Source organism: Actinia tenebrosa, unplaced genomic scaffold (genome assembly GCF_029948245.1).
Source record: "Actinia tenebrosa isolate PJP-AT-01 unplaced genomic scaffold, QUT_ActTen_1.0 PGA_scaffold6__47_contigs__length_16458017, whole genome shotgun sequence".
Classification (NCBI taxonomy): Eukaryota; Metazoa; Cnidaria; class Anthozoa; order Actiniaria; family Actiniidae; genus Actinia; species Actinia tenebrosa.
Genome location: NW_028292583.1, coordinates 238,713 through 253,608, shown reverse-complemented (window position 1 = coordinate 253,608; position 14,896 = coordinate 238,713). Strand labels below are relative to the sequence as shown.

Here is a 14,896-nt window from a genome sequence, read left to right as displayed (position 1 = left end):
TTAAGTAAAATACAGGAAAACGATGAAAATGTGGTCACGTTTGTCGTTTAGGGGAAGGAAAAAAGTCAATCTAAAACTCTCTATCAGTCACCCTCCACTCCCCTTCCCCACCTCCCCTTCCCCACCTCCCCCTCCCCCTTTCTATTCACAGCTAATCAGCGGTATTAGGATTTTTTTCATGCGCAAAACAATCCAAGATGGCGGACGAAAACAAGAAAAAGTCAATTTTCAAATAGACGAACGTTTTTAGCGCTTTCTTATCAACTATACAGCATTTTTACAATATTTTACGCTCAAAATCAAAGGATCTTAACTTCAATATGCCTTTGGATCAAGAAGCTCAATGCTCTGCTTGTAAAATTAATAAATCTTTGATGTGGAGAAAAGGCGCCAATGGTGAAGTTCTATGTAACAGTTGTCACCTTAGACGAGTGGGTACAAACACTCGCTCACAGAGACAGAGCTCTAAAGAAAGCAGGAAGCTAGTGGCCAGGATAAGGGCTAGTTCTAGGAAAGGACACTGGAATGGAAAAGGTGGCGAAAGAGGAAAGGAACGAGGGAGGAGAACTATATACAAGATGAAAAGAAAGGTTTGCCAATTATATTGAGTTTAAATCCTCCCTCGAAAATAGAATAGAAATACACGCACTTGTTTTGCCCGCAGAATGACATTTTCCTCCTTTCGTTAAAATCGACATGAGTTTTTAATTTATGTCGTAAATAGTGAATGTAGTGGTGGTGCGTGTGAGGTGAACCTACGGAAGAGCTCCTTATAGATAGTAATTTTTGCGAAATTTTTTTTGATGCATTTTGTGTACAATAAATGCGAAATAATAATGGAATATATTTTTGATCTATTTAAAGCCTTACAAGTCTCCAGATGGTGTAGCTACTGTTGTGGCTTCGGACAGGATATATTTCAAGGTAAACGTATGTCTTTTGATATGTAACTATACACTAATATCATCACATCTCAAAGAACAGTCAGGATGGTGAAGTGGAAATTATGCATTTGCCTATCACCTTACGTTTGATTCTGGGAATATGCATCTCGTATGAATAGAGATCTTTGGGTCTAGCCCCAGCTTCCTCTCACTTCTCTGGTTTCCCTCCCTTCGAAAAACCAAACACTCTTTTAAAAGTTTTTCAATTGTGAATCTGCCATGTGTGACTATAGATTAGTCCAGAGTTTGTTTCAGCATTCAATCTGCGAGTTAGCTGTGCCCTCACTTTGATCAGCCCAGAGGTTGTTTCAGGGTTTGATCTGTGAGATAGCCATGCCCTGACTTAGATCAGCCCAGAGGTTGTTTCAGGGTTCTATCTGTGAATTAGCCGTGCTCTGACTTAGATCAGCCCAGAGGTTATTTCAGGGTTTGATCTGTGAGTTAGCCATGCCCTGACTTAGATCAGCCCAGAGGTTGTTTCAGGGTTTTATCTGTGAATTGTTAGCCATATCCTGAGTAAGATCAGCCCAGAGGTTGTTTCAAGGTTTAATAATAATTGTTATTTGGTTTAATCAATTTGATATTTCACCAATTTTTACTATAATTACATTTTATATTTTCCAGGGTATATTGTATCAGATAGGTGACATAGTATCGCTAGAAGACATTGAAGGAGACCTCTTTTTTGCTCAAATACGAGGATTTTTACAAGACGAGTTTGCCCAAAAAAGTGTCATAATAACTTGGCTGATACCTACCATCCCAGAACCAACCCATTTTGATCCAGCTTTATTTCTTCCAGGTATTACAAATTTTTTTAAAACCAAGTGTAATTAATTGCCCTATTTCACTATGACGTCACCGCTTGTTTATCTGGGGGATAGAATTGCCAAATCCAATAGAAAATTTAACAAAATTTGCTCCTAGCGAAACAGTTTGATCTAAAATGGCCTGGTTTTCAGATATAATTTGTGTTAATATGTACTAAAAAATATTCTGAGCATTTGCTGGCTATTCTACTTCTCTTCGTGTATTGATACCGGTTTTAGAACAATTTTTGGTGAATTTGCGTTGATTTGACCCCCTCCAACGACCATGATCCTTTGCGTTTAAACAGTAGATTGTTTCGATGTGACGTCATAGTGAAACAGGGCAATTAAGTTTTAGAATTAAATTCATCATTCACTATGTAAGTTCAAAAAAATTAGCCAGTGTATTACGAAGGAGCAGAATCAGTAACATATTGATCTTAGCCAATCACATCAGCCTCAGAATCTGGAGTTCTTACTCAGAAAAAAGCAGTAGTTTCATTTATATTCTGCTAAATTTTCTATAGGGCCAGAAGAAGACACTCCCAGACCAATGGAATGCTTGGAGTTTGTATGCCGAGCCCCTAGTGAGCTCTTTAAGGCCAAAAGAGATCATCCTCCTTTTGTTATGCCAAAACAGCCTGACCTAAATGACTTGACAACAGCTGCTGAAATGCTTCTAGAAAGAATATCTTGATGTAGATTTACTTTATAGTGTATTAAATGACTATTTCAGAATACTTTTTTATTTTGTTCGTAAAGTTTTCCGATTTCAGACCATATGTTATTACCGAGAGTATCATATCTTTGTTACAGTAATGGTTGTACATGAGAAGACACTAATCATAAATATTATTACACGAGCAGATCCCAGATTTTTACACAAACACAAGGATAGCAGTTTAACATACCAAAAAAGTTCCTTGTTTTGCACTTGTCCAAATTAGGGAGTTCGATAAATTACGATCTTCCAATTAGGAGGTTTTTAGTGGTTATTTAGGGGGTTTGATAATGGTTTTAGGAGTCCATAAAAACACCCCTAGATCCACCCTAGGTATACAACTCAAACAAAAACATGCCAAATATATACTACAGATCTCACCGAACTGTGGCGACATCAAAAATTTGTCTCGCTACTACACTCTAATTTGTACTGACACGCCTACTTTTGTCACAGCAGTGTGTTCGAGCGTAAAATTGTAGAAACATGGAAATAAATAAATTTGGCCAGAAAAGCACTTTCAGATGAGTTTCGCTCCCTAATAATTGATGAAATTGTCAAAAACGGTGGAGATATTACCACTGGTTTCTTTCAAGGAAAGTCTTAACACATCTCTCTTGTACTTTTATTTTAAATTCAAATCTCTCCATCTTCCATGTATTACAGTGAATACCTTACTGGCAATGTGCTAGATCCGAGACAGTGACGAAGTAGGCGTGTCAGTAGACGAATTAGGGTGTGGTAGCGAGACAAATTTTTGATGTGTCGCCACAGTTAGGTGAGATCCGTAGTAAACATCTTTCACTAATCAACTATCCAGGAGTCAAAAAATACCTAAGCTTTTCTTCTACTGAGATTCAAAAACATTTCTCATGTACATATCTTTTGCTATTTTGGCCCCCAGATTACCATCACATGCCAGGGGTCTATCTCTCGTAAGTACAGAAACTTGTTCATGCTTGGTTCATGTACTTCAAAATACTTGTTGAGTCTTTCAAAATAATATGCTTCTTTTATTATATATTATGATATTACTCGGTATATCATACAATCATCATTATAATATTTAACAATTACTTGCCAAAAGCGAAGTGAATATCAGGGAATATTTACTGTCAGAGACGCAAGTCTTTGAGCGGCAAAGGTAAATATTCCCCAATATCCACTGAGCCTGAGGCGAATAATTGTTTTAGTATTTTTAACTCAAGTGAAATCAATAAATAACCGAGAGGGTATTTTTTTTGGTTCAAATTTTATTTATCTCTTCAAGCAGCACAAATCGACAACGAAGTGTGTGCATGCACCCATCATATTCACCTGTAGGTGAATATAACAGCAGAAGACATAAATTGTGGCCAATAAGCCTGTGGGATTTATTATATTCACTTGTGTAAAAATACTAATGGAATATGTTTATTTATATTTTAATATATTTAGATGTTATTCACATTTACATGTTATTCACTGACCTTTAACCGTAAAAATAATATAATTAGATATCTAATCATTGTGTAGATGATCAGCCCTGTTCTTTTGGTAAGTCCCCTAAAATAAGGAACTTTATATTGAAGAGTAAATGGTTTGAACCCAGGTGTTGAAAGTTTGTTGTGAAGTGTGATCATCCGGGTGAGTGTAGTCTTTAGAAAGACTGTTGTTGGTGGTGACTGATGTTTCAACAACCTGAGCAGAAGTCATCTTCAGAGTCTAGTGAAAAATGAGAGAAAGCCGATGGTATTTATACCTATTGATTGTCTTTTGTTTTCTCACTGGACTCTGAAGATGACTTCCGCTCAGGTTGTTGAAACATCAGTCACCACCAACAACCATGTTTCTCAAGACTACACTCACCCAGATGATCACACTCCAAAACAAACTATATATTTTATTTTTCTCATTAATTTTTTGTTGTTGTAAAAATAGCACTAAATAAAAAAGTTCAAAATTCAAAAAAAAGTAAAATCATATATTGATTATTATATTCTTTTCCAGATCACATTCCTTTGATATACTTTAAATATACAATATTACAATTGATTGGAGTAGGTTTGGCTCAAATCAAAATCAATGACCCAATCAAAAGAAGATTACATAAAACCTAGAGTGCAAACAATATAACCGTGAAACGTTAGTAATACTAAATAGCACAATTTCATGTAAATTCCATTGTTTTCTATTGTTTAATTAGCACTATTTTGTACTATTTAGTAATTAGTGTTTCACGGATTAATTGTTTGCACTCTAATACTGTAATAATATTGACAGTTAGTTACAAATCTTTTCATTGCTAAATGATGATTGACAAATGTTGTAATAGAGTGATTAGCACTGAACTAGCATTGGAATCATGCTTTAGCAATTTTTTTGATTGATAGTCTACACTGTGTAAGCAGTGCAACTGGACTCCTTGTACAAAAAAACAACAACTGAGAAATCAACTCACATCCATCCAAAATCTCTGTTAACCATCTTGTAAAATCGTTTATTGTAAGGACTATAGTATGTCATTAGTAATTGCAGAATATCAGGTCGCACTTGTGGATGTACACGCCCTTTCGAAGGGCCCAGACATGAGTATTTGAAAGAGCCATTCTGTGGCATGCGTTTTTTGAAACAAGGAAAGCCTTTGGTTTCGTTAAAAACAATATCATCTTTTTTTATTTTAGGATCTAAGTTAAGAAATTTTTCAATGTTTCGCAGTTCAGGTATTGGATCACTTGAAAGCTGTTCTCCACTGACAAAATGAAACTGCTTTAATGGAAAGTACTTCAGCCAGTTCTGAAGATGTTTGCAGTAAACGCCAATATGAACACAACTGTCATTAACCTTCAGTATCTTTTGAGCTTTATCTGTAGTCACGTACTCTTCAAATGGCGGCAAGGATGGATTCTTGGATTTCAACTGGGTGTAATCTGAGATTGCCCGTCGTGTGGGGTTTCGGACAACTACTATTAACTTGATAGTTTTTGACATGTTGTAGATTCTTTCAGGGACACTTGGAGTGACAAAATATGCAGGTGTCTTTTCAATAATGATTTGTCCAGAAGCCTCAGTTGATACAAATGGCATCTTCTTCCTGTACCATTCCATTCCGTTTTTGTAATTTTCATCTCGGTCAAAGAAATGAACTTCTTTAGACACAGTATGGATATTAGGATTTAGACACAGTGATCGGAGCAATGCTCTTGTTCCTCCTTTCCGAACTCCAATAAGAAGTGCATTTGGCAGATATTGTTTCCTATAATGATGTCTTTGCTTAGATTTTGGTTTTAGGTGGCCAAAATGTTGGATATCAAGACCATAGATAAGGAACAGAAGGAATAGTGCAGAAAGTATTAATGCTGTTAGACACTTTCTTTTTTCTTGGACAAGAGGGAATGTCATGAGTTGTTCACTTGTCAAACAAGAAGTGCGTACTCCAACTTTAAACAACAAAATGCAGGATAAAGTGGAAGTTGCAGAGGATGAAAAGTCACCAACATTTACACCAATCTGTAAAAACACTGAAAATACAAAGAATAAATGACAGAATAAGCATAATGAAAAAAAAATTGCATTCATCCTCTTGCAATATCATGTTGTTTTTAACAAATTATTTAAGTTTCCTTTATACAAATGTTATATTGGTCATACATGATTCCACTTGTGTATAAGGATGAATGCAGGGTGCTGTTGAGCATGAGGAAGCTTGAGCCACAGACAAAGCCAGCCAGTGTACAGTAGCTTACCGTTGTTTGCATTACCACGCAGTCACCCCAGACACAAATCGAGTCATGTAGTTTGGAATAGACTACTATGTTAATGCCATTTATACATATATTTGGATCAGTGAGATAGCTTTTCTATCAAACTTTTTCAGTCAGATATCACGAAGGAAAGTTCCAAAAGCAATGGCAAAGAGTTTGAGTACATCCAAGTAGAATGAGGTGTTTGATTGACGGCAGTCTATTGTAAACTACACGATGCGATTTGCGTGGGGTGGCCACGTAGTAATGCAAACAGCAGTAAAAGCTTAAGAGGCTGTGCACGTAAAAACCGACCGGTGGGGTCGGACTCAAAAAATCGATTTCCCTGATTTTTTGCTCATTTGTAGGGTTTTACCATAGAATAACCAGAATGTATTTTTTATGTTTTCATTGTTTTTATTTCCCAAGAAAATGAGCTCCAAAGTTCGACCCAGCTTGGAGGCTCAAATTAGCATCAGTACAAGGGCTTCAAAACTCGTTGCGGAGCAAGGTTTTCTTCTTACATTATGAACAAATAAGCCAAGAAAACTTTATATCAATCATATGAGAACGATTTTGTGCAAAAATATTGACCTTTTTCTCGATAACGAATTTCTGGCAAATTTTTGAACACAGTTTACTCGGCTCAACCTGGTTTTACCACTGGTCTTTAAATCGGAATATTTTAAAAGTGGCAAAGTTTCAAACCTAAAATTATACCAATTCTGATAGATCTAGCCCTATATTTCAACTTTATTGGAAAAAATTTGTCGGACAATGCAAAACGACTTTGCGAGGTTTCATTAAAGTTACTATATTTTGATCGTTTATTTAGCTGCCGAATCACTTCCGGTCTGTGAGTAAAATACAACAATTTACATATTTTGATCTCAAAAACAAGACAAAGTCACAAATAAATAAATTGTTTTGAGTGAATAAATAAAAAAGATAACTTAGGAAGAGAAATTGCCAAAGAATTACGCATTAGGCCTTCAATGACAGAAATTATAAACACTCACTGGCGAGACCACTGCCGTGATCCATTCTCCGTTGTATAAAAATCTCTCTCGACTACCACATCGCGAAGCAATTCCATAATAAAAAAAGGATAAATTTTGCCAGGAAAACATACGAAGTACTGAAATAGTAGCAGTAGCAAGTTAAAGTTAAAGCATGAATTCGTCTTTAAAGTTAAAGCATGAACTCGTCTTTAAAAATCATTTAGAGCAATGTCTAATGGTCTCTCTGTGCAAGGCCAGCAAACAAGTCTGTCTGAAATAACTGTGCTTCTAATTATCTTGGCACCGCGCGTGCCAACCGGCATTTTCTTTGACGTTTTTACCCTCGAAGTTTACAGCAGTCCATACTAGCTTTTAATTTTCATATTGTTCTACTTAATCCACTTTATGCAGCAGTAACGATAAATAAAATTATTGATCAAGTCAAACAAAGAACTGAAATTTTATGAATAATACATTTTTATCTTGAGTAGGATTTTAGATTGAATAATTTTTTTCCTCCAGTCTTCTATTTCTTTTTCTTTTTTGTTAGTTAGGGGTCGGGAAATCCCAGCATACTAAATTTCCAGATTGGGTGCTGTTGAAATGCAATTTTAAGTAAATCGACAAGTGAGAGATCAAAAGGTTTGAGGTTCGCATTCAATGGCAATAGGACATATTTCATATGACTGTTACTGAAAGGTTCAGTGCTGTGTCTTGCCCTTACCGCTTACATGTCTTAGCGCTTTAGTGGCCGTGTCCGCCTTTTTTTTTTTTTTTACATGTGTGCCGTATTTGATTGGATAAAGCCAAGACTTGCAGCGAACGTGATTCTTGATTTTTCATTTTTGGGAACGCTGTCTTCACTGCGTTCGTTTCGTGAGCTTTTCACAGCCATACGAAAACGCTCTATTACGACTAGGGCAACTCACTTGACTCAAGGGCGGATCCAGGGGGAGGGTCGGGGGGGTCGCGACCCCCCTGTCATTCCTGAGGTCAAATGGGCTTCCTGTGGTAAAAATGCGACTGGGATTCCCTTGCCCACAAAATTTACCCCTGAGACCCCCCCTTCAAAAAACCCTGGATCCGCCCTTGTGACTGTTTTAGTACTGAACAACTATTAGAATAGACCTTTTTCATACCGCGCGGGGACTCGGCACTGGAGGTATGGAGACACCGCCCTGCTAGATGCTTGCAGGCGTTTTACAATGGCGGCTTTTGATGAGGTTTTCGATCTTTGACAGATGAGACATTCGTAAAAAAGAAAAAAAAAAAACGGCAGTCAGTTGCAACAAGAGCACTCCTTGACCATTCCCGCCACTTTTTCTAACAGAACTTTCTTGAGATCTCTTGACTTGAATGGAATGTCAAAGTGCCGGCAGATGTATCGCAGCATACTAACATTAAAGGAAGAAAGGAGGTCGTCTTCGTAATATTTACAGAGATTGTAAACGTCGTAAACGATAGGATGTCTAACGCCTAATTCCTCCAGCACTTCCTCAATGACTTCATAGCGTTCCTGATCGTTAATTTCCTCTTCTTCATCTTCTACAGAGGTAGGTGTTGCATCCACTCTTGTACCTTTTCGCCTCGATGAAGCTAAACGAGAAAAGAAGCCTTTGATCTGCGTCTTTGTCAGCCATTCAACTCTCTTGAACATTCTTTGGTTGTCAACGGTTTTTGCATTCCGCATATCCTTTGCTACTTGGTCTGCGTCGCATTTCTGACCTGTTTTCTCGCCAAGGTCGAACTTGCTTGTCAAGTAGCAATCTCTTACCTTTTGAGAAAATTGTGTTCCTCCACCTCGTACTTTATGTAGGGCCCATCCTTGCGCAACACTACTTGCTGTTCCCTGAACTTGAGTGCAAGTTTCTAATGTACTGCTTGTTTGAAGCCTCGTCTTATTTCTTTCAATCTGCATGGTAGTGAATCTACTCGCCCACCTCTTTCTAATCGTATCATAGACACTTACTGTCTCTTTCCTTTCTTTCTCAGCATGATCACCAACATCAATGTGGAGTTCCAGATCAGCAAAGGTAGCAAATAGTTTTTCACATCCAGGCTGTGGACAAAGAAGGTTTAGAGATGTCTCTTTGGATTCTGATAGGTCTTCGGCTTTCAACTTTAGAGCTCTTGATTGACTGATGTTAAAAAATGGCTGCTCAACTTGACGTTGCTTCTTGAGATAATTGCGTCAACGATTTATAAGAGACTATAGCTTTCCTGATCCTATCCCATGGCATTTCCAAATACGCACACCATCTTTCTCAAAGGCGAAATTGTGATATTTACTGAAGCAATCCAACTTATTCACCTTGAGTGTCTTGTTTGATTCTTGAACGGAGCAAACGGCAGCTGAGACTCCTTTAACTGGTCGTTTGAGCAAAGCAGTCCTGATGTCACTCGCATTGCTTATATCATGACCCTCGTTGCAGAAGGTTCCAACAGCCGTCTTCATAGGGCATAATATGCGATCGCACATGTCCTTGCCATCTTGTGGTTCGGAGTGATCAAACCGCTTTATAGTTACTCCAGTCCTCTCACTGATACCATGCAAAGCTGCAACTAAGAAATTGTTGTGGTAACAACCAGCTTCGTCTGACCTTAAGAAAACGTGAGATATTGAAGGCTGGATGTTAGACTTGAGCCAGCCAAGAAGATCTTCAATGATGGAGAGGACAGCATACCAGTCTTGGGTGCACTTGTAGAAGAGGTGAGCGTACGTTTGGACTTCAACATCTTCACTACTTTCTTCAGGTTTCAAGACGATGATACTAATGTGCCAACTTAGTCCACGTTTTCCATACCAGTCTGATTGTTTCTCTCGACATTTCATCTGCTGGAATTTCATTGCCCACTAGTCGAAAATTATCAAAGCCTCGTTGGGTTTCAGGTTTTGAAGAACCCTTTGCTTTGCACTTTCTTGATTTATTGATCTAAGTATGTGGGACTTCCAGTTGTAGATGCTCTCTTTACTCTTTTTCCAGTCATGTAGTAGGTCTTCTTGCTGATCGTCACTGTAAAATGAAATGGAAGGATTTTTGATTTGATTTTCGACATCTTTCAGAACTGAGTTCAGTGAGTCGCACTTGTCACACTGAACGTTGTGAGTCTGCTTGCATGTAGCACTAAATGCTTTATCCTTTTCGTCGCTTAGAGCGTAGTCACGACAGTGATCAGGACAACATGAATGACTATCCTGGCAGTGTACTCGATAATAATCAGTTTTTAGATAGCGTTTGCACTCATTCAGAAGCTTCTTCGTGTCACAGCACCAGGTTTTTGAAGCCCCTAAAGATTCCAGATCATCTACTATTTTCTCGAGCGAATCAAATCCAACAGCTCCCTCTGCCGCCGTGTTATCAGTCGAGACCTTGCAAAGATTTTCTCTGGTATCTTCCCATGTGGTTTTTGTGCGAGACTGCAGTGGTGAAAAATCTAGACATATTTTAGATGCTAGTGATGCCATACCTTGGTTGTACAAATCAAGTACCTCTTGGTCTACGACGCTCTGGTTGATATTTCCTTCTGACTCCAAGATGTCGTCATCAGCCATGCTGCTAGGTGTCCAACAAGGATCACGTCTTTTCATGGGTGTTGGCGTACCAGTAAAACTTTCTCTATACTGTGAACCTGGGCGATTCCTAACAAATTGATCAGTAAATACGTAAGGAGTAATCTTCAAACCAAACAAACATAAATAAATAAAAAACAAACACTCAAAAAGAAAACAAACGAACAAACGAAAACTTACCGTAGCACATAGGTATTTGCTTTCTCCGGGGTGAACATTTCTTTCTTATCCTCTGAAGAAGCAGGGAAGGGTTGATTTTTGACTTCTCTCTTGTGTTTTTTGCGACAGCTAGAGCATATTGCTGTTAAAACGCAAATTTTTCTATAAGAACTCAGGGGCCGCACAGAGGGTGGGGGTTGGCCCCCGCCCACCCACCTTTTACCTTTTTCCATACTATTTTCTTTTATTTTCCAATATTAGCCCCCCCCCCCCCCACTTTTTCCCATGCTAGTCTCTTACATAGCCCCCCCCGGACAACTGCATGAGTGTCACAATTTCTGCAGACTACCCGCTTTTTTCATACTTTTCGTGGGCGGATTCAGGGATATTTCCGATGCCGCTAGCCAAAAGTGAATAAATTCCTATTTTACACCCTTATGAATGAATGATAGAGTGATCCTGTCAAAATTTTGAACAATTCAATAGATTTCAATCTTAGGTAGATACTTATTGAGATAAGGTCGTCCCCCTCCCCAATCACTCCTGGCCTCACGCTCACACTCACCCCCTCCACCCCCCTCCCAAAACCTCACACCCCTCAGTAGACTGTTACCTAGTCGTTTCCCATAATAAATTCAATTTATTCGAGATGACTTCGACTAATGAAATAGCAAGTAAATCATGTAATTCAACAAACTAGCATTCAATAGTTTGACAACTGCATTTCATTCAAATGATATAATTACGTGATCCTAGTGGAACTGTCATTCCAAACAGGTTGGTAATTTCTCTCGAGATGTCCTGGCCAATGACATCGCGTCCTTTGACTATAGATGACAAACCACTGTGAGCTGGATACTGGCATGATCTAGGTGGTCTCCAAAACTTTCCCAGTCCATATCTGTGACGAGGACAAACACGGAAGGTCTTTGTTGCATCAGAAGATATGTTTTCTAAACCGGCCCTCTGGAAAATCAATTCATATTCTATCAAGTCAGAGCGCGATAGGTGACAGCTCTGAAGATTACCTTTTACATCATCACGACATGTGTTTAAGAATAGTACTTCCGTATGACCACGGGATGGTCCACAGTCTCTAAGAAAAGTATTGTTTTTGAAGGAACATGTAGTCGCCATTGCAAACTTCGAAAACCTTAACTCAGCCTTCGGTCAGCAGTTTTCGAACTGACTTGCTACAGCTTCGCGGCACGCGCGGTGCCAAGATAATTAGAAGCACAGTTATTTCAGACAGACTTGTTTGCTGGCCTTGCACAGAGAGACCATTAGACATTGCTCTAAATGATTTTTAAAGACGAGTTCATGCTTTAACTTTAAAGACGAATTCATGCTTTAACTTTAACTTGCTACTGCTACTATTTCAGTACTTCGTATGTTTTCCTGGCAAAATTTATCCTTTTTTTATTATGGAATTGCTTCGCGATGTGGTAGTCGAGAGAGATTTTTATACAACGGAGAATGGATCACGGCAGTGGTCTCGCCAGTGAGTGTTTATAATTTCTGTCATTGAAGGCCTAATGCGTAATTCTTTGGCAATTTCTCTTCCTAAGTTATCTTTTTTATTTATTCACTCAAAACAATTTATTTATTTGTGACTTTGTCTTGTTTTTGAGATCAAAATATGTAAATTGTTGTATTTTACTCACAGACCGGAAGTGATTCGGCAGCTAAATAAACGATCAAAATATAGTAACTTTAATGAAACCTCGCAAAGTCGTTTTGCATTGTCCGACAAATTTTTTCCAATAAAGTTGAAATATAGGGCTAGATCTATCAGAATTGGTATAATTTTAGGTTTGAAACTTTGCCACTTTTAAAATATTCCGATTTAAAGACCAGTGGTAAAACCAGGTTGAGCCGAGTAAACTGTGTTCAAAAATTTGCCAGAAATTCGTTATCGAGAAAAAGGTCAATATTTTTGCACAAAATCGTTCTCATATGATTGATATAAAGTTTTCTTGGCTTATTTGTTCATAATGTAAGAAGAAAACCTTGCTCCGCAACGAGTTTTGAAGCCCTTGTATTGATGCTAATTTGAGCCTCCAAGCTGGGTCGAACTTTGGAGCTCATTTTCTTGGGAAATAAAAACAATGAAAACATAAAAAATACATTCTGGTTATTCTATGGTAAAACCCTACAAATGAGCAAAAAATCAGGGAAATCGATTTTTTGAGTCCGACCCCACCGGTCGGTTTTTACGTGCACAGCCTCTTAAAAGCTTTATATAGCTGCCTTTTCTGTGGTTCTCAAGCTTCCTTGTGAGGAAATGGTTTAATGTCCAAAGCATTAGTATAGTTACAAACTTTTTAAATATTGATCTATAAATCTTCTCCTTATTCACTTGTTGTATTTAGGTGATTCAACCACCAATTTTAATGCAGTCCTAACTAGAAACCCCTAGTCATGAAGATTTATATAAAGCCGATTTAGACAGTACGATTTTAGCCTACAACTACTGTATTGTATACAACACGCTCGCGTCTGTCGTAGGCAAGTTGTAACCTTCATTTTACACGCTACGACTCGAGTCGTAGTAGAATGGCGCGGGCGTGTTGTTTGTTTGTAATTTAACTTGTAACTTTAGATAACATGTGAATAGAATCTTATAGCCAACTAATAGTTAATTTGTAATTTAACTTGTAACTTTAGATAACATGTGAATAGACCCCAACTAATAGTCAGTAACAAGTGGATCATTTGATGTATTGAAAAAAAAGGACAACCCTGAATTAATGCAGGTTAATATTTATAACTTATTTTTTAAAAACAGAATTGAAAACAAATAAACAAATAGCGTCGGAATATAAAACTATAGTTAAATATATCATGAGACCTATCAAGCATATTAATATCACTAACCTTACGTAAGATTTTATTCTCACAAACTGAGAGGCACGTCCGTAAATCACGGAAAAGGCCGAGCATGCATAAACACCCCGCAATGATTGTTTATATCCATGCAAGATGAAGATGAACCTTAATAGAGCTCGTTTTACTACCCTCTTCTCCTTATCTGTCTATTGTATCTCATTTTGATAGTTTTAAGGTTTTGTTTTTTGGACAAATGTAAATTGTAGCGGCCATATAAGCTTACAAAGGTCGAGCTATAAAAGCAGTCCAACCAAAGCTATCAAATGACATATACGGTATCATGTTAGCAGTCGCTAACTTCTCTGCTTTCTAGAAATTCGTTTAAAGCTGATTCGAGCAGTTTCTGAAAAGGTTTGCTTATGTGATTGTCTAGAATATGAATCGATAAAGTTAAAATAACCTTAAGCGCATCAATTAAAAAATAAATTAATCGTTATTGTCTTCTGAACCTAGTCTCGTGCAAGTGACTCTCAGTGACTCGTACCTACAGAACGAAAATTGTCCACGCTAATCTTTGTCGACATTCTTTAAAATCAAAAATTACAAATCCTTATATTGTAACTATAGCACAAGAAGAATCATTGAAACATTTCCTATAAAATAGCTGGAAATAAAGAAGCTTATTAGTTTACAACTTACCAGAGAATTACAGCATGTCATACACATTAGAAATGGCACTCAACTGGCTTGACTCCCAGAATGCATTTCGACCTTGCGCAACCGGACACTAGTTACTTGTAGCTTTGACATAAAAATAACAGCTGTGTTACATGTAAAAGCAGGTCGTGTGTGGAAATAACTGTTACTCTAATCATTCGTATTTTTATAAAGAAAGAAGAAACTTTCTTGCTATGCTATGTGTGGTTATAAAAAGAACTTGGGGATTAGCAGAAATCTCGAGAAGGGTTGAGAAGACTCCGCCGGCGCGTCGTGCCGTTCCTACATTTGGAACACTGCTTTTCTCGTGTTCTTTAAATTCTATTAATATACAGCGATGATTTTCAAAAGAGCTGATTATATTATTATTATTATTATCATCATCATCATCATCATCATCATCATCATCATCATCATCATCTA

At 37.7% G+C, this 14,896-nt stretch overlaps 3 protein-coding genes across 3 annotated transcripts; 1 reads left to right on the top strand and 2 right to left on the bottom strand.

Annotated features, from left to right (window-relative positions):
* Window positions 1-201: 201 nt before the first annotated feature.
* On the top strand, window positions 202-2,491 carry LOC148905765 (GATA zinc finger domain-containing protein 1-like). Its single transcript, XM_089039317.1, has 4 exons — window positions 202-590; window positions 865-924; window positions 1,569-1,746; window positions 2,281-2,491. The coding sequence occupies exons 1-4, from the start codon at window positions 321-323 to the stop codon at window positions 2,448-2,450; spliced, it is 678 nt and encodes a 225-aa protein (XP_088895443.1). The 5' UTR covers window positions 202-320; the 3' UTR covers window positions 2,451-2,491.
* Window positions 2,492-4,267: 1,776 nt separating this feature from the next.
* LOC148905763 (heparan sulfate glucosamine 3-O-sulfotransferase 5-like) lies at window positions 4,268-14,514 on the bottom strand. The gene is made up of 2 exons (XM_089039315.1): window positions 14,456-14,514; window positions 4,268-5,974 (listed from the first exon to the last, which is right to left on the bottom strand). Exon 2 carries the CDS (start codon window positions 5,853-5,855, stop codon window positions 4,911-4,913), a length of 945 nt encoding a protein of 314 aa, XP_088895441.1. The 5' UTR covers window positions 5,856-5,974; window positions 14,456-14,514; the 3' UTR covers window positions 4,268-4,910.
* On the bottom strand, window positions 10,052-13,152 carry LOC148905764 (uncharacterized). Its single transcript, XM_089039305.1, has 3 exons — window positions 11,674-13,152; window positions 10,949-11,069; window positions 10,052-10,838 (listed from the first exon to the last, which is right to left on the bottom strand). Exons 1-3 carry the CDS (start codon window positions 12,062-12,064, stop codon window positions 10,052-10,054), a joined length of 1,299 nt encoding a protein of 432 aa, XP_088895431.1. The 5' UTR covers window positions 12,065-13,152.
* Window positions 14,515-14,896: the final 382 nt, after the last annotated feature.